This window comes from Anomaloglossus baeobatrachus, chromosome 4 (genome assembly GCF_048569485.1).
Source record: "Anomaloglossus baeobatrachus isolate aAnoBae1 chromosome 4, aAnoBae1.hap1, whole genome shotgun sequence".
Classification (NCBI taxonomy): domain Eukaryota; kingdom Metazoa; phylum Chordata; class Amphibia; order Anura; family Aromobatidae; genus Anomaloglossus; species Anomaloglossus baeobatrachus.
In genome coordinates, this window is record NC_134356.1 from 1,458,562 (window position 1) to 1,476,412 (window position 17,851).

The following is a 17,851-nucleotide window of genomic DNA, read 5'->3' on the forward strand; positions in this document are numbered from 1 at the left end:
GAAGGAAGGAGTGAGGGAGGAGCTGAAGACATGAGACCCTGACTACATAGAGGAGAAGGGAGTCAGGGAAGGAAGGAGGAGCTGACGACATGAGACCCTGACTACATGGAGAAGGGAGTCAGGGAAGGAAGGAGTGAGGGAGGAGCTGAAGACATGAGACCCTGACTACATAGAGGAGAAGGGAGTCAGGGAGGGAAGGAGTGAGGGAGGAGCTGAAGACATGAGACCCTGACTACATAGAGAAGGGAGTCAGGGAAGGAAGGAGTGAGGGAGGAGCTGAAGACATGAGACCCTGACTACATGGAGAAGAGAGTCAGGGAAGGAAGGCGTGAGGGAGGAGCTGAAGACATGAGACCCTGACGACATAGAGGAGAAGAGAGTCAGGGAAGGAAGGAGTGAGAGAGGAGCTGAGGACATGAGACCCTGACTACATAGAGAAGAGAGTCAGGAAGGAAGGAGTGAGGGAGGAGCTGAAGACATGAGACCCTGACTACATAGAGGAGAAGAGAGTCAGGGAAGGAAGGAGTGAGAGAGGAGCTGACGACATGAGACCCTGACTACATAGAGGAGAAGGGAGTCAGGGAAGGAAGGAGTGAGGGAGGAGCTGAGGACATGAGACCCTGACTACATAGAGAAGAGAGTCAGGGAGGGAAGGAGTGAGGGAGGAGCTGAAGACATGAGACCCTGACTACATGGAGGAGAAGAGAGTAAGGGAAGGAAGGAGTGAGGGAGGAGCTGAAGACATGAGACCCTGACGACATAGAGGAGAAGAGAGTCAGGGAAGGAAGGAGTGAGAGAGGAGCTGAGGACATGAGATCCTGACTACATAGAGGAGAAGAGAGTAAGGGAAGGAAAGAGTGAGGGAGGAGCTGACGACATGAGACCCTGACTACATGGAGGAGAAGGGAGTCAGGGAAAGAAGGAGTGAGATAGGAGCTGAGGACATGAGAGCCTGACTACATAGAGGAGAAGAGAGTCAGGGAAGGAGGGAGGAGCTGACGACATGAGACCCTGACTACATGGAGAAGGGAGTCAGGGAAGGAAGGAGTGAGGGAGGAGCTGAAGACATGAGACCCTGACTACATGGAGAAGAAGAAGAGAGTAAGGGAAGGAAGGAGTGAGAGAGGAGCTGAGGACATGAGACCCTGACTACATAGAGGAGAAGGGAGTCAGGGAAGGAAGGAGTGAGGGAGGAGCTGACGACATGAGACCCTGACTACATAGAGGAGAAGAGAGTCAGGGAAGGAAGGAGTGAGGGAGGAGCTGAAGACATGAGACCCTGACTACATGGAGAAGGGAGTCAGGGAAGGAAGGAGTGAGGGAGGAGCTGAAGACATGAGACCCTGACTACATAGAGGAGAAGGGAGTCAGGGAGGGAAGGAGTGAGGGAGGAGCTGACGACATGAGACCCTGACTACATGGAGAAGGGAGTCAGGGAAGGAAGGCGTGAGGGAGGAGCTGAAGACATGAGACCCTGACTACATGAAGGAGAAGGGAGTCAGGGAGGGAAGGAGTGAGGGAGGAGCTGACGACATGAGACCCTGACTACATAGAGGAGAAGAGAGTCAGGGAAGGAAGGAGTGAGGGAGGAGCTGACGACATGAGACCCTGACTACATGGAGGAGAAGAGAGTCAGGGAAGGAAGGAGTGAGGGAGGAGATGAGGACATGAGATCATGACTGCATAGAGAAGAGAGTCAGGGAAGGAAGGAGTGAGGGAGGAGCTGACGACATGAGACCCTGACTACATAGAGGAGAAGAGAGTCAGGGAAGGAAGGAGTGAGGGAGGAGCTGACGACATGAGACCCTGACTACATGGAGAAGGGAGTCAGGGAAGGAAGGAGTGAGGGAGGAGCTGAAGACATGAGACCCTGACTACATAGAGGAGAAGGGAGTCAGGGAAGGAAGGAGTGAGGGAGGAGCTGAAGACATGAGACCCTGACTACATGGAGGAGAAGGAAGTCAGGGAGGGAAGGAGTGAGGGAGGAGCTGACGACATGAGACCCTGACTACATAGAGGAGAAGAGAGTCAGGGAAGGAAGGAGTCAGGGAGGAGCTGACGACATGAGACCCTGACTACATGGAGGAGAAGAGAGTCAGGGAAGGAAGGAGTGAGGGAGGAGCTGACGACATGAGACCCTGACTACATAGAGGAGAAGAGAGTCAGGGAAGGAAGGAGTGAGGGAGGAGCTGAGGACATGAGACCCTGACTACATGGAGAAGAGAGTCAGGGAAGGAAGGAGTGAGGGAGGAGCTGAAGACATGAGACCCTGACTACATAGAGGAGAAGGGAGTCAGGGAGGGAAGGAGTGAGGGAGGAGCTGAAGACATGAGACCCTGACTACATGGAGGAGAAGGAAGTCAGGGAGGGAAGGAGTGAGGGAGGAGCTGACGACATGAGACCCTGACTACATAGAGGAGAAGAGAGTCAGGGAAGGAAGGAGTCAGGGAGGAGCTGACGACATGAGACCCTGACTACATGGAGGAGAAGAGAGTCAGGGAAGGAAGGAGTGAGGGAGGAGCTGACGACATGAGACCCTGACTACATAGAGGAGAAGAGAGTCAGGGAAGGAAGGAGTGAGAGAGGAGCTGAAGACATGAGACCCTGACTACATGGAGAAGGGAGTCAGGGAGGGAGGAGCTGAGAAAGTGACTAGAGCACAACATGACAGCAATGGGACTCTACATATAAATCTGTGTACAGATCTGGAGTGGCGATATAACAGTCTGTATAGCGGTCGTCTGCAGGAAGCCGCTGGTTGGACAGCTGCCAATATAATCATTTGTAAATAGAGGTCGCTCCGCTTCGCTGACAATTTTTCTGTCAATGATACATCACACGAGACAGAATATGGACACAGTATTTATTCAAAACATATTTAATGGTATACGGGGGCACGTCGCTTGTTAATGAGACACGAGGTGAGCCGCCGGGGGACAGGACAAGGGTCGAGCCACCGGCGGATGGGATACGAGGTGAGCCGCCGGGAGACGGAACAAGGGGCGAGCCACCAGCGGATGGGACAAGGCGCGAGCTACCAGCGGAGGGGACACGAGGTGAGCCACAGGGGGACAGGACAAGGGGCGAGCCACCGGCGGATGGGACACGAGGTGAGCCACCGGGGGACAGGACAAGGGGCGAGCCACCGGCGGATGGGACACCAGGTGAGCCACCGGGGGACAGGACAAGGGGCGAGCCGCCGGGAGACGGAACAAGGGGCGAGCCACCAGCGGATGGGACAAGGCACGAGCTACCGGCGGATGGGACACGAGGTGAGCCACCGGGGAACAAGACAAGGGTCGAGCCACCGGCGGATGGGACACGAGGTGAGCCGCCGGGAGACGGAATAAGGGGCGAGCCACCAGCGGATGGGACAAGGCGCGAGCTACCGGCGGATGGGACACGAGGTAAGCCACCGGGGGACAAGACAAGGGTCGAGCCACCAGCGGATGGGACACGAGGTGAGCCACCGGGGGACAGGACAAGGGGCGAGCCTCCGGCGGATGGGAAACGAGGTGAGCCACCGGGGGACAGGACAAGGGGCGAGCCTCCGGTGGATGGGAAACGAGGTGTGCCACCGGGGGACAGGACAAGGGGCGAGCCACCGGCGAACGGGACACGAAGTGAGCCACCGGGGGATAGGACAAGGGGTGAGCAGCCGGGGCACATGAAAACACATGGTGAGCCGCCAGGGGACGGTATATGGTGCCTTTTGCCAGGGGACAGTACATGGAGCAAGCCATCGGGGGACAGGACATGGGATGAGTCGCAGGGGGACATGAAAACACACGGCGAGCCACAGGGTAACGAAACACGTGGCAAGCCTCCTCCTCCCTGTAAGGTCAGCCCCCCACAAAGGCCCTTCAGCCTCCGCTTCTGGTCTCGGTCTTTCAGTAGACGGTGGAGCAGCTGCCTCTCCAGGGTTGGGCGCATAGAATAATGTATGATTAGTGTGGAGCCACCACCCCCAACCTCGTCATCTTCATGGCGGGGGGCACAGATTATCTAGTGGCATCCAATGAGGTCGGCCTGTTATGACGGGTCATCAGGAGGAGAAGGTCTCAGGCCATCGGCAGATCGTGGTGCGCAGCGTAACGACCGGTCACATGGTGATAAATCTGGAACAGAAGTTACAGATAGATGTGTCTGATGTGGTGATCCCCAATAAGCAGCCCCTGGTATTCCCCTCCCTCCCCCAATAAGCAGCCCCTGGTATTCCCCTCCCTCCCCCAATAAGCAGCCCCTGGTATTCCCCTCCCTCCCCCAATAAGCAGCCCCTGGTATTCCCCTCCCTCCCCCAATAAGCTGCCCCTGGTATTCCCCTCCCTCCCCCAATAAGCTGCCCCTGGTATTCCCCTCCCTCCACCAATAAGCAGCTCCTGGTATTCCCCTCCCTCCCCCAATAAGCTGCCCCTGGTATTCCCCTCCCTCCCCCAATAAGCAGCCCTTAGTATTCCCCTCCCTCCCCCAATAAGCTGCCCCTGGTAATCCTCTCCCTCCTGCAATAAGCTGCCCCTGGTATTCCCCTCCCTCCCCCAATATGCTGCCCCTGGTATTCCCCTCCTTTACCCTCAATAAGCAGCCCCTGGTATTCCCCTCCCTCCCCCAATAAGCTGCCCCTAGTATTCCCCTCCTTTACCCTCAATAAGAAGCCCCTGGTATTCCCCTCCCTCCCCCAATAAGCTGCCCCTAGTATTCCCCTCCTTTACCCTCAATAAGAAGCCCCTGGTATTCCCCTCCCTCCCCCAATAAGCTGCCCCTGGTATTCCCCTCCTTTACCCTCAATAAGAAGCCCCTGGTATTCCCCTCCCCAATAAGAAGCCCCTGGGTATTCCCCTCCCCAATAAGAAGCCCCTGGGTATTCCCCTCCCTCCCCCAATAAGCAGCCCCTGGTATTCCCCTCCCTCCCCCAATAAGCTGCCCCTGGTATTCCCCTCCCTCCCCCAATAAGCTGCCCCTGGTATTCCCCTCCCTCCCCCAATAAGCTGCCCCTGGTATTCCCCTCCCTCCCCCAATACGCAGCCCTTAGTATTCCCCTCCCTCCCCCAATAAGCTGCCCCTGGTATTCCTCTCCCTCCCCCAATAACCTGCCCCTGGTATTCCCCTCCCTCCCCCAATAAGCTGCCCCTAGTATTCCCCTCCTTTACCCTCAATAAGCAGCCCCTGGTATTCCCCTCCCCAATAAGAAGCCCCTGGTATTCCCCTCCCCAATAAGAAGCCCCTGGGTATTCCCCTCCCCAATAAGAAGCCCCTGGGTATTCCCCTCCCTCCCCCAATAAGCTGCCCCTGGTATTCCCATCCTTTCCCCCCAATAAATTGCCCCTGGTATTCCCCTCCTTTCCCTCCAATAAGCAGCCCTTGGTATTCCCCTCCCCCGGTAAGTGGCTCCTGGGATTCCTTACCCCCTGGTATTCCGTCCATCATGGCTGTTATACTTCCCCCCACTGTACAGACCCCCTCCCCCCACTGTACAGACCTCCTCCCCCCACTGTACAGACCCCCTCCCCCCACTGTACAGACCCCCTCCCCCCACTGTACAGACCCCCTCCCCCCACTGTACAGACCCCCTCCCCCCACTGTACAGACCCCCTCCCTCCACTGTACAGGCCCCCTCCCTCCACTGTACAGCCCCCTTCCCTCCACTGTACAGGCCCCCTCCCTCCACTGTACAGGCCCCCTCCCTCCACTGTACAGGCCCCCTCCCTCCACTGTACAGACCCCCTCCCCCCACCCCCCACTGTACAGACCCCCTCCCGCCACTGTACAGACCCCCTCCCCCCACTGTACAGGCCCCCTCCCTCCACTGTACAGGCACCCTCCCTCCACTGTACAGGCCCCCTCCCCCACTGTACAGGCCCCCTCCCCCCACTGTACAGGCCCCCTCCCCCCACTGTACAGACCCCCTCCCCCCACTGTACAGACCCCGCTCCCTCCACTGTACAGACCCCCTCCCCCACTGTACAGACCCCCTCCCCCACTGTACAGACCCCCTCCCCCCACTGTACAGACCCCCTCCCCCCACTGTACAGACCCCCTCCCCCCACTGTACAGACCCCCTCCCCCCGGAGCCGTCACTCACCTGTCTCTCTATATCGCCTAGCAGAGTACTCGCCCCAATACGGAACAGCTGCGGCGTCAGCCAATCATCGCCCAGCTCCTCCTTCATCAGCGACAGCCAGACCAGCGCCTCCTTCGCACTGCGGATCCCTCCTGCCGGCTTAAACCCAACCTGAGGAAGGACATGTGAGAAGATGAGGGCGGGGGCCACGGCCAGGGTGGATAAAAATCTTGATTTTTTAAAAAAAATCAAAAAAATCAGATTTTTTTGATTTAAATCAGATTTTTTTGATTTAAATCATTTGATTTAAATCAGATTTTTTAATCAAGTTGTACACAAGCAAAACTTTGTCTTTTTGCAAATCTAATTGTTTTACACAAATAAAAATATTAAAACAGTTGATTATGAAACCTAATAATTTTTATTTGCACTATTAAACACTCAGAATTGAACTACAGAGAGTAAGTACTTTTTAACAATAGCCTATCTCTAACGTTTGAAGTAAGCAAACATCTTCAGTGAATACATCAGTCCTTTAAGCCTACTGTTTATTTAGGACTTTTAATAGGAAAACCAGTTGTCCTGCTTTAGCAGTTCCTAAGCGGTTTCGGACTGTTGTGTGCACAAAACCAAATGAAGAAAACAATCTCTCTACTCCTGCGGATGAAGCCGATGCAGTCAGTAGCTGAGTAGCTAGATTTATTATCAACAAGTTTGGGCATGTCAACTGAATGCAGGGAAAAAGAAACTAAACCAAAACTGAAACCAAGCTAGAAGTGTGGAATTAAAGGGGCAGTATGAACAAAATGTGGAGGCTATTAATAGTTTATACAATTAAGACATGCTGCTTTTAAACACCTACCTATTGCCATATAGTAAAACAAAAAAGATTTTTACTTACTTTGGGGTCCCCCCCTCACCCTGGCGTTAGATCGTTGCCCCTAGTTTCGTCCGTGTAACTATGGGCGCACATGCACACTGCTCTCACTTCTCATTTTAATCGTGATTTATATTAAAAAAAAACCTTTTGATTTAAATCAGTGATTTAAATCATGATTAAAATCATGATTTAAATCGATCCGATTTAAATAGAAAAAAATCTTTTGATTTAAATCGTGATTTAAATCATGATTTAAATCGGCGTGATTTAAATCAATCCACCCTGGCCACGGCCAAGGAGGACCTATGCCAGAGGGGGCCCCGGCAAGAGGAGGCCACGGCCAAGGGGGACCTGTGCCAGAGGGGGCCCCGGCAAGAGGAGGCCACGGCAAGAGGAGGCCACGGCCAAGGATGACCTGTGCCAGAGGGGGCCCCGGCAAGAGGAGGCCACGGCAAGAGGAGGCCACGGCCAAGGAGGACCTGTGCCAGAGGGGGCCCCGGCAAGAGGAGGCCCGGGCAAGAGGAGGCCCCGGCAAGAGGAGGCCCCGGCAAGAGGAGGCCACGGCCAAGGAGGACCTGTGCCAGAGGGGGCCATGGCAGGAGGAGGCCACGGCCAAGGAGGACCTGTGCCAGAGGAGGCCACGGCCAAGGAGGACCTGTGCCAGATGAGGCCTCAAATGGAGGGGGCTGGCAGGGGGGCCTGTGCCAGAGGGGGTCATGGCCAGAGGAGGCCTTGGGCGGAGTGATCTGTGCCAGAGGAGGCATCGTGCAGAGGAGTGGGCCTGTGCCAGAGGGGGCCGGGGGAGGACTTGTGCTAGAGAAGGCCTTGGACAGAGGCGGCAAGGGGAGGCCTGTGCCAGAGAGAGATGGGGGGGCTTGTGCCAGAGGTGGACAGGGGGGGCCTGTGCCAGAGGCGGACAGGGGGGGCCAGTGCCAGAGGCGGACAGGGGGGGCCAGTGCCAGAGGCGGACAGGGGGGGCCTGTGCCAGAGGCGGACAGGGGGGGCCTGTGCCAGAGGCGGACAGGGGGGGTGACGGGGTATGCGACAGAGCAGTAAGGGACGCCAGGCCAAGGAACAATCCAAGAAGATTTAATGAGGCAGGGAGCATAAAACATGCAATATTAAAATGGTTCTTTAGAGTCCACACAAAGGAAATAGGTCCGGGGGCGCCAAGGAGAATGCAAAAGTCCTCAAAGTCCAATCGTCCATGTACGGGCGATAAGGAGCTGGCCTTAGCACAGGTCCTCACCCTTCACTCAACAAAGCATAACCCCACGTGGCCGCGGATCTCCAGTCTGTAACAGTCCACACACACAGACTCCAGGATCCAGCCTCAGCTATAGATCCTAGTACGTCTCCAGCCGAGATCCAACTAACTGAACTAACATGTTCTTCTCTCCTGGGATCAGCCCCTTAGGTGGGCACACCGCCCCCTGGCCATTTGATACATGAATGGACTTTAGACTGCTGGCTCTGTTCTGTTTACCAAGTTGTAGATTGGAGAAGTCCCATGCTGAGAAGAACAATATATATATGCAATCCCCACCAAATCAATGACAATAGCTACTGCTGAAGCCTGAGTGCAATATGATACAGCCTGGGGGGAAATATGGTCACTTACATCACAAGACATAGTACTACAGCAAATACAGAGAGAAGGTAAAATACATCACATGGCATCTTATACAAAAATATGGGATGGAGAAAACTACATCACTCGCTCTTGGAATATATCTCTGAGTACCTCCAGCCAATTCAATGGCAATTCCTGGTCCCTTTTGCATTGCTTCTGGTTGAATTACTCGGGGATCTGCGATGGTGAGAAAATCCCCAGTGTCACGAAAACCAACAACTTTTTGGCCATCCAGCACGACCTCCTGTAGATGTTTATGCTGAAGATCAGAAGAACGGGTGGCTGTGGCTCGCACCCCATAGACTCCTGGTAGGGAAGTCAACATATCGGAGTCACTTAGCAAATCATCAGGGCCAGAATCCAGCTCTTCTCCTGTTGAGGGTGTCTGTAGATAATGGACAGGCAAAGGTGGTCTGCAGCTGTTCTGCCTCTGAACATCTGGACAGTGAGCTTGCAGATGACCAGGCTGCCCACATTGATAACATCTGCGCTGCGTCTCACTCCTTCCAGTTTGCCTTCTGGAGAAGTAGGTAGGTAGGAGACCTTGGTGACTGATAGGGAGGTGCAGGTGCTGGAGGTGGTTGTCGATTTGGAGGATGACTCCACTGGATAGATGGGCATGTGGCCCGCAGATGTCCGGGATGCCCACAGCTATAACATCTTCGCTCTTCTACTTTCTCTCCTCGTCGCATTCCAGAAAATGTGGTAGAAACAACTGGAGGCACGTACACACGGGTATCCACATGAGGTGGTGATCTAGGTCGAGGAACATTGGACACTGAAGGACAAGGAACCTCTGGTGTTGGGGAGCTGGTCATTTTTGCTCCCTCTGCTAGCAGCTTCTTCCACTGAGGTTTGATAGTGAGCACCTCATTAGCTAGAGCGGCAGCTTGTTCCACTGTCTCTGGTCTCTTCTCGTGCACCCATTCCCGGATCTCAGTAGGGCACCTGGCATAGAATTGCTCTTCCAGGATGACCTGGAGGAAGGTCTCCCAAGTTAAGGCCCCCTCTCCCTCCAGCCAGCGATGGCATACTTGTTTCAGTCTGTGGGCAAACATCTTGAAAGACACTTCTCCATCACAGGCTAACATACGGAACTGAGTCCTATAAGTATCTGGGGTCACGGCATAATGTTCTAGAATGGTCTGTTTTATCTCTCCATACTCACAATTCCACTGAGGGTCCATAGCTCTATAGGTGTCGGGAGCTCCACCCTCCAAGAGGCCCACCAGGTGTCTGACTAGCTCTCTTTCTGGGACTTCCATTAATCGGCACTGATGCTCAAAGTCCTGGAAGAAGCCCTCAATGTCGCCTGCAGCTTCATTAAATGGCTTAAAGTCCTTGCGGGACACTCTGGAGAATTCCCTCATAGTGGGTGCTGTGGATACAGTTTGTCTGGAGCCTCTAGCTGCTTCCACAGCAAGCCTCCTCTCCAGCAATGCCCTCTCCTTAGCTCCGCGAATAGCCTCCCTCTTATCTTCTATGGTGGCCTCATCTCCAAGCAGTGCCATCTCCTCCTCATACCACACAACCCACTGACTTTTTTGGGTATTTACCTCCAGCTCCCGTCTTTCCTCCCTTTGCTGTGGAAATTGTTCCTCGGTGCCATCTTGCAGGCAAGTGTTTTCCAATGCCTCAATTAGTTGCTCTTTAGAGAGTCCTTTGTAGCCGACTCCTAATTCACGGGCCTTTGTAGGCTCACCACAGTCCAGTTCTTGTACTCTGAGGTTCTGAATCCAGATGTTAATGGGCCGTTGCCCTCCATTCTTTCTGCTCTGATCCCGCCGCTGCCACCAGTTTGTGACAGGGTATGCGACAGAGCAGTAAGGGACGCCAGGCCAAGGAACAATCCAAGAAGATTTAATGAGGCAGGGAGCATAAAACATGCAATATTAAAATGGTTCTTTAGAGTCCACACAAAGGAAATAGGTCCGGGGGCGCCAAGGAGAATGCAAAAGTCCTCAAAGTCCAATCGTCCATGTACGGGCGATAAGGAGCTGGCCTTAGCACAGGTCCTCACGCTTCACTCAACAAAGCATAACCCCACGTGGCCGCGGATCTCCAGTCTGTAACAGTCCACACACACAGACCTCAGGATCCAGCCTCAGCTATAGATCCTAGTACGTCTCCAGCCGAGGTCCAACTAACTGAACTAACATGTTCTTCTCTCCTGGGAATAGGCCCCTTAGGTGGGCACACCTCCCCCTGGCCATTTGATGCATGAATGGACTTTAGACTCCTGGCTCTGTTCTGTTTACCAAGTTGTAGATTGGAGAAGTCCCATGCTGAGAAGAACAATATATATATGCAACCCCCACCAAATCAATGACAATAGCTACTGCTGAAGCCTGATTGCAATATGATACAGGCTGGGGGGAAGGTAAAATACATCACATGGCATCTTATACAAAAATATGGGATGGCGAAAACTACATACATCATGACAGGGGGCCTGTGCCAGAGGTGGACGGAGGGAACCTGTGCCAGAGGGGGACAGAGGGAACCTGTGCCAGAGGGGTACAGAGGGAACCTGTGCCAGAGGGGGACAGAGGGAACCTGTGCCAGAGGGGGACAGAGGGAACCTGTGCAAGAGGGGGACAGAGGGAACCTGTGCAAGAGGGGGACAGAGGGAACCTGTGCCAGAGGGGGACAGAGGGAACCTGTGCCAGAGGGGGACAGAGGGAACCTGTGCCAGAGGGGGACAGAGGGAACCTGTGCCAGAGGGGGGCAGAGGGAACCTGTGCCAGAGGGGGGCAGAGGGAACCTGTGCCAGAGGGGGGCAGAGGGAACCTGTGCCAGAGGGGGGCAGAGGGAACCTGTGCCAGAGGGGGGCAGAGGGAACCTGTGCCAGAGGGGGGCAGAGGGAACCTGTGCCAGAGGGGGGCAGAGGGAACCTGTGCCAGAGGGGGACAGAGGGAACCTGTGCAAGAGGGGGACAGAGGGAACCTGTGCAAGAGGGGGACAGAGGGAACCTGTGCAAGAGGGGGACAGAGGGAACCTGTGCAAGAGGGGGACAGAGGGAACCTGTGCAAGAGGGGGACAGAGGGAACCTGTGCCAGAGGGGGACAGAGGGAACCTGTGCCAGAGGGGGACAGAGGGAACCTGTGCCAGAGGGGGACAGAGGGAACCTGTGCCAGAGGGGGACAGAGGGAACCTGTGCCAGAGGGGGACAGAGGGAACCTGTGCCAGAGGGGGACAGAGGGAACCTGTGCCAGAGGGGGACGGGGGAAACCTGTGCCAGAGGGGGGACGGGGGAAACCTGTGCCAGAGGGGGACGGGGGAAACCTGTGCCAGAGGGGGACAGAGGGAACCTGTGCCAGAGGGGGACGGGGGAAACCTGTGCCAGAGGGGGACGGGGGAAACCTGTGCCAGAGGGGGACGGGGGAAACCTGTGCCAGAGGAGGACGGGGGGAACCTGTGCCAGAGGTGGACGGGGGGAACCTGTGCCAGAGGTGGACGGGGGGAACCTGTGCCAGAGGTGGACGGGGGGAACCTGTGCCAGAGGTGGACGGGGGGGAACCTGTGCCAGAGGTGGACGGGGGGAACCTGTGCCAGAGGGGGACAGAGGGAACCTGTGCCAGAGGGGGACAGAGGGAACCTGTGCCAGAGGGGGACAGAGGGAACCTGTGCCAGAGGGGGGCAGAGGGAACCTGTGCCAGAGGGGGACAGAGGGAACCTGTGCCAGAGGGGGACAGAGGGAACCTGTGCAAGAGGGGGACAGAGGGAACCTGTGCAAGAGGGGGACAGAGGGAACCTGTGCAAGAGGGGGACAGAGGGAACCTGTGCAAGAGGGGGACAGAGGGAACCTGTGCCAGAGGGGGGCAGAGGGAACCTGTGCCAGAGGGGGGCAGAGGGAACCTGTGCCAGAGGGGGGCAGAGGGAACCTGTGCCAGAGGGGGGCAGAGGGAACCTGTGCCAGAGGGGGGCAGAGGGAACCTGTGCTAGAGGGGGACAGAGGGAACCTGTGCCAGAGGGGGACAGAGGGAACCTGTGCCAGAGGGGGACAGAGGGAACCTGTGCCAGAGGGGGACGGGGGAAACCTGTGCCAGAGGGGGACGGGGGAAACCTGTGCCAGAGGGGGACGGGGGAAACCTGTGCCAGAGGGGGACGGGGGAAACCTGTGCCAGAGGGGGACAGAGGGAACCTGTGCCAGAGGGGGACGGGGGAAACCTGTGCCAGAGGGAGACGGGGGAAACCTGTGCCAGAGGGGGACGGGGGAAACCTGTGCCAGAGGAGGACGGGGGGAACCTGTGCCAGAGGAGGACGGGGGGAACCTTTGCCAGAGGTGGACGGGGGGAACCTTTGCCAGAGGTGGACAGGGGGAAACCTGTGCCAGAGGAGGACAGGGGAAACCTGTGCCAGAGGTGGACGGGGGAACCTGTGCCAGAGGGGGACAGAGGGAACCTGTGCCAGAGGGGGACAGAGGGAACCTGTGCCAGAGGGGGATAGAGGGAACCTGTGCCAGAGGGGGACGGGGGAAACCTGTGCCAGAGGGGGACGGGGGAAACCTGTGCCAGAGGGGGACAGAGGGAACCTGTGCCAGAGGGGGACGGGGGAAACCTGTGCCAGAGGGAGACGGGGGAAACCTGTGCCAGAGGGGGACAGAGGGAACCTGTGCCAGAGGGGGACAGAGGGAACCTGTGCCAGAGGGGGACAGAGGGAACCTGGGCCAGAGGAGGACGGGGGAAACCTGGGCCAGAGGTGGACGGGGGGAACCTTTGCCAGAGGTGGACGGGGGGGAACCTTTGCCAGAGGTGGACGGGGGGAACCTGTGCCAGAGGTGGACAGGGGGGAACCTGTGCCAGAGGTGGACAGGGGGAACCTGTGCCAGAGGTGGACGGGGGGAACCTGTGCCAGAGGTGGACGGGGGGAACCTGTGCCAGAGGTGGACGGGGGGAACCTGTGCGTGCCAGAGGTGGACGGGGGAACCTGTGCCAGAGGTGGACGGGGGAACCTGTGCCAGAGGTGGACGGGGGAACCTGTGCCAGAGGTGGACAGGGGAACCTGTGCCAGAGGTGGACGGGGGAACCTGTGCCAGAGGGGGACGGGGGGAACCTGTGCCAGAGGGGGACGGGGGGAACCTGTGCCAGAGGGGGACGGGGGGAACCTGTGCCAGAGGGGGACGGGGGGAACCTGTGCCAGAGGGGGACGGGGGGAACCTGTGCCAGAGGGGGACGGGGGGAACCTGTGCCAGAGGGGGACGGGGGGAACCTGTGCCAGAGGGGGACGGGGGGAACCTGTGCCAGAGGGGGACGGGGGGAACCTGTGCCAGAGGGGGACGGGGGGAACCTGTGCCAGAGGGGGACGGGGGGAACCTGTGCCAGAGGGGGACGGGGGGAACCTGTGCCAGAGGGGGACGGGGGGAACCTGTGCCAGAGGGGGACGGGGGGAACCTGTGCCAGAGGGGGACGGGGGGAACCTGTGCCAGAGGGGGACGGGGGGGGGGGCCTTGGGATGACACAGGGCCCCGGCTCTCCTGGAGATACAGCGGGCCCCGTACTACACTCACCTTGACGCCCGTCCTCCAGTAGTAGTCGCGGATGGCCCGCACCATCACCAGGGCCACGGGGAAGGTGGCATTGACGGACTCCTTCCCTGTAGACGTCTTGATGAAGTCAGATCCTGAAATACAAGAAAAGTCTGTGCTGATAGCAGAGCAATAACGGTGCAGGGAGGGATGGGGACCAAGAGCTGAGGAGGAGGGCGATATTCACACCGGAGGGGCCGCACGGATTCTCTCCTATAAGAGCAGTCACACAGTGGATTCTCTCCAGTAAGAGCAGTCACACAGTGGATTCTCTCCTGTAAGAGCAGTCACACAGTGGATTCTCTCCAGTAAGAGCAGACACACAGTGGATTCTCTCCAGTAAGAGCAGTCACACAGTGGATTCTCTCCTGTAAGAGCAGTCACACAGTGGATTCTCTCCTGGTAACAGCAATCACACAGTGGATTCTCTCCTGTAAGAGCAGGCACCATGGATTCTCTCCTGTAAGAGCAGGCACCATGGATTCTCTCCTGTAACAGCGAACACACAGTAGATTCTCTCCTGTAAGAGCAGTCACACAGTGGAATCTCTCCTGTAAGAGCAGTCACACAGTGGATTCTCTCCTGTAAGAGCAGTCACACAGTGGATTCTCTCCTGTAAGAGCAGTCACACAGTGGATTCTCTCCTGTTAGAGCAATCACACAGTGGATTCTCTCCTGTAAGAGCAGTCACACAGTGGATTCTCTCCTGTTAGAGCAATCACACAGTGGATTCTCTCTTGTAAAAGCAATCACACAGTGGATTCTCTCCTGTAAGAGCAGTCACACAGTGGATTCTCTCCTGTAAGAGCAGTCACACAGTGGATTCTCTCCTGTAAGAGCAATCACACAGTGGATTCTCTCCTGTAAGAGTAATCACACAGTGGATTCTCTCCTGTAAGAGCAGTCACACAGTGGATTCTCTCCTGTAAGAGCAATCACACAGTGGATTCTCTCTTGTAAAAGCAATCACACAGTGGATTCTCTCCTGGTAACAGCAATCACACAGTGGATTCTCTCCTGTAAAAGCGATCACACAGTGGATTCTCTCCTGTAACAGCGATCACACAGTGGATTCTCTCCTGTAACAGCGGTCACACAGTGGATTCTCTCCTGTAAGAGCAGTCACACAGTGGATTCTCTCCTGTAAGAGCAGTCACACAGTGGATTCTCTCCTGTAAGAGCAGTCACACATTGGATTCTCTCCTGTAAGAGCAGTCACACAGTAGATTCTCTCCTGTAAGAGCAATCACACAGTGGATTCTCTCCTGTAAGAGCAGTCACACAGTGGATTCTCTCCTGTAAGAGCAGTCACACATTGGATTCTCTCCTGTAAGAGCAGTCACACAGTAGATTCTCTCCTGTAAGAGCAATCACACAGTGGATTCTCTCCTGTAAGAGCAGTCACACAGTGGATTCTCTCCTGTAAGAGCAGTCACACAGTGGATTCTCTCCTGTAAGAGCAGTCACACAGTGGATTCTCTCCTGTAAGAGCAGTCACACAGTGGATTCTCTCCTGTAAGAGCAGTCACACAGTGGATTCTCTCCTGTAAGAGCAGTCACACAGTAGATTCTCTCCTGTAAGAGCAGTCACACAGTGGATTCTCTTCTGTAAGAGCAATCACACAGTGGATTCTCTCCTGTAAGAGCAATCACACAGTGGATTCTCTCCTGTAAAAGCAATCACACAGTGGATTCTCTCCTGTAAGAGCAGTCACACAGTGGATTCTCTTCTGTAAGAGCAGTCACACAGTGGATTCTCTTCTGTAAGAGCAGTCACACAGTGGATTCTCTCCTGTAAGAGCAGTCACACAGTGGATTCTCTCCTGTAAGAGCAGTCACACAGTGGATTCTCTCCTGTAAGAGCAGTCACACAGTGGATTCTCTCCTGTAAGAGCAGTCACACAGTGGATTCTCTCCTGTAAGAGCAGTCACACAGTGGATTCTCTCCTGTAAGAGCAGTCACACAGTGGATTCTCTTCTGTAAGAGCAATCACACAGTGGATTCTCTCATGGTAAGAGTGACCACACAGTAGATTTTCTCCTAGAAGAACAGATACAACATTAATAAGCTGTGATGGGGACAAGGGGGCATCCTTAACGTCTGGAGGAAAGGTTTAATCAAAATCACAGATTCTTTACTGTACGGGCAGTGAGAAGATGGATTCTTAACTGTAAGATCAGTGGGATAATGGATTCCTTACTGTAAGATCAGTGAGAAGACAGTCTTTAGGGTAAGAGCAATGGACAATGTAGTCTACTGGAAGAGCAGGGAGACTATGGATTCTTTACTGTAAGAGCAGTGAGACAATGGAGTCTTTACTGTAAGAGCAGTGAGACTATGGATTCTTTACTGTAAGAGCAGGGAGACAATGGAGTCTTTACTGTAAGAGCAGGGAGACAATGGAGTCTTTACTGTAAGAGCAGGGATACAATGGAGTCTTTACTGTAAGAGCAGGGAGACAATGGAGTCTTTACTGTAAGAGCAGGGAGACAATGGAGTCTTTACTGTAAGAGCAGGGAGACAATGGAGTCTTTACTGTAAGAGCAGGGAGACAATGGAGTCTTTACTGTAAGAGCAGGGAGACAATGGAGTCTTTACTGTAAGAGCAGTGAGACAATGGAGTCTTTACTGTAAGAGCAGTGAGACAATGGAGTCTTTACTGTAAGAGCAGTGAGACAATGGAGTCTTTACTGTAAGAGCAGTGAGACAATGGAGTCTTTACTGTAAGAGCAGTGAGACTATGGATTCTTTACTGTAAGAGCATTGAGACAATGGAGTCTTTACTGTAAGAGCAGTGAGATTATGGATTCTTTACTGTAAGAGCAGTGAGATTATGGATTCTTTACTGTAAGAGCAGTGAGATTATGGATTCTTTACTGTAAGAGCATTGAGACAATGGAGTCTTTACTGTAAGAGCATTGAGACAATGGAGTCTTTACTGTAAGAGCAGTGAGATTATGGATTCTTTACTGTAAGAGCAGTGAGATTATGGATTCTTTACTGTAAGAGCAGTGAGGCAGTGGATCGCTCTCTGCCACATGGCGTTGTAATGGTTGATTCCCTACATGGAGGCCTGGTCGCCTTTCCTGATAGTGGATCCTGTGATGGACACTGATCCAGGGATCTCGTCTGATTGCCGGATGTGGAGTTGGGAGGGAGTGTCTCCCCTAATATGGAGGTATCATCTGCCCATGGGGTTTTATAGGCAGGTTAGGCTGTGGCTTGTACTCCATGGACTTATGTTGAACTTTAACTATGAAATGATTATATATGAGGACTGGACGTATCACATGTAGAGCGCCACCGCCACCTGCTTTACAGAATTAGGTACTGCAGCCATGAGCCTGAAGCCGGGAGCTTCTCAGAGGACAGCAATGATCAGGCAGAGCGCCCCTCCAGGCCGGTGCTATAATACCAGAGACCGGAGGGGCTGAGGTCCCCAAAGAGAGGGGTGACTGTCCCCCATTTCCTCGTACACAGGGGCGGCTGTCCCCTATTTCCCCGTACACAGGGGCGGCCGTCCCCCATTTTCCCATACACAGGGGCGGCCGTCCCCCATTTCCCCATACACAGGGGCGGCCGTCCCCCATTTCCCCATACACAGGGGCGGGCCGTCCCCCGTTTCCCCATAAACAGGGGCGGCCGTCCCCCATTTCCCCATACACAGGGGCGGCCGTCCCCCCATTTCCCCATACACAGGGGCGGCCGTCCCCCGTTTCCCCATACACAGGGGCGGCCGTCCCCCATTTTCC

The 17,851-nt window shown here is 55.2% G+C and overlaps 1 protein-coding gene across 1 annotated transcript in view; it reads right to left on the reverse strand.

Annotated features, from left to right (window-relative positions):
* Nucleotides 1-2,849: 2,849 nt before the first annotated feature.
* Nucleotides 2,850-17,851, reverse strand: part of DERA (deoxyribose-phosphate aldolase) — a 31,334-nt gene continuing 16,332 nt past the window's right edge. The window contains 3 exon segments of the mRNA XM_075343462.1: nt 2,850-4,118; nt 6,080-6,229; nt 14,081-14,193. Of these exon segments, the coding sequence (XP_075199577.1) occupies nt 4,062-4,118; nt 6,080-6,229; nt 14,081-14,193 (320 nt within the window). The 3' untranslated portion in view covers nt 2,850-4,061.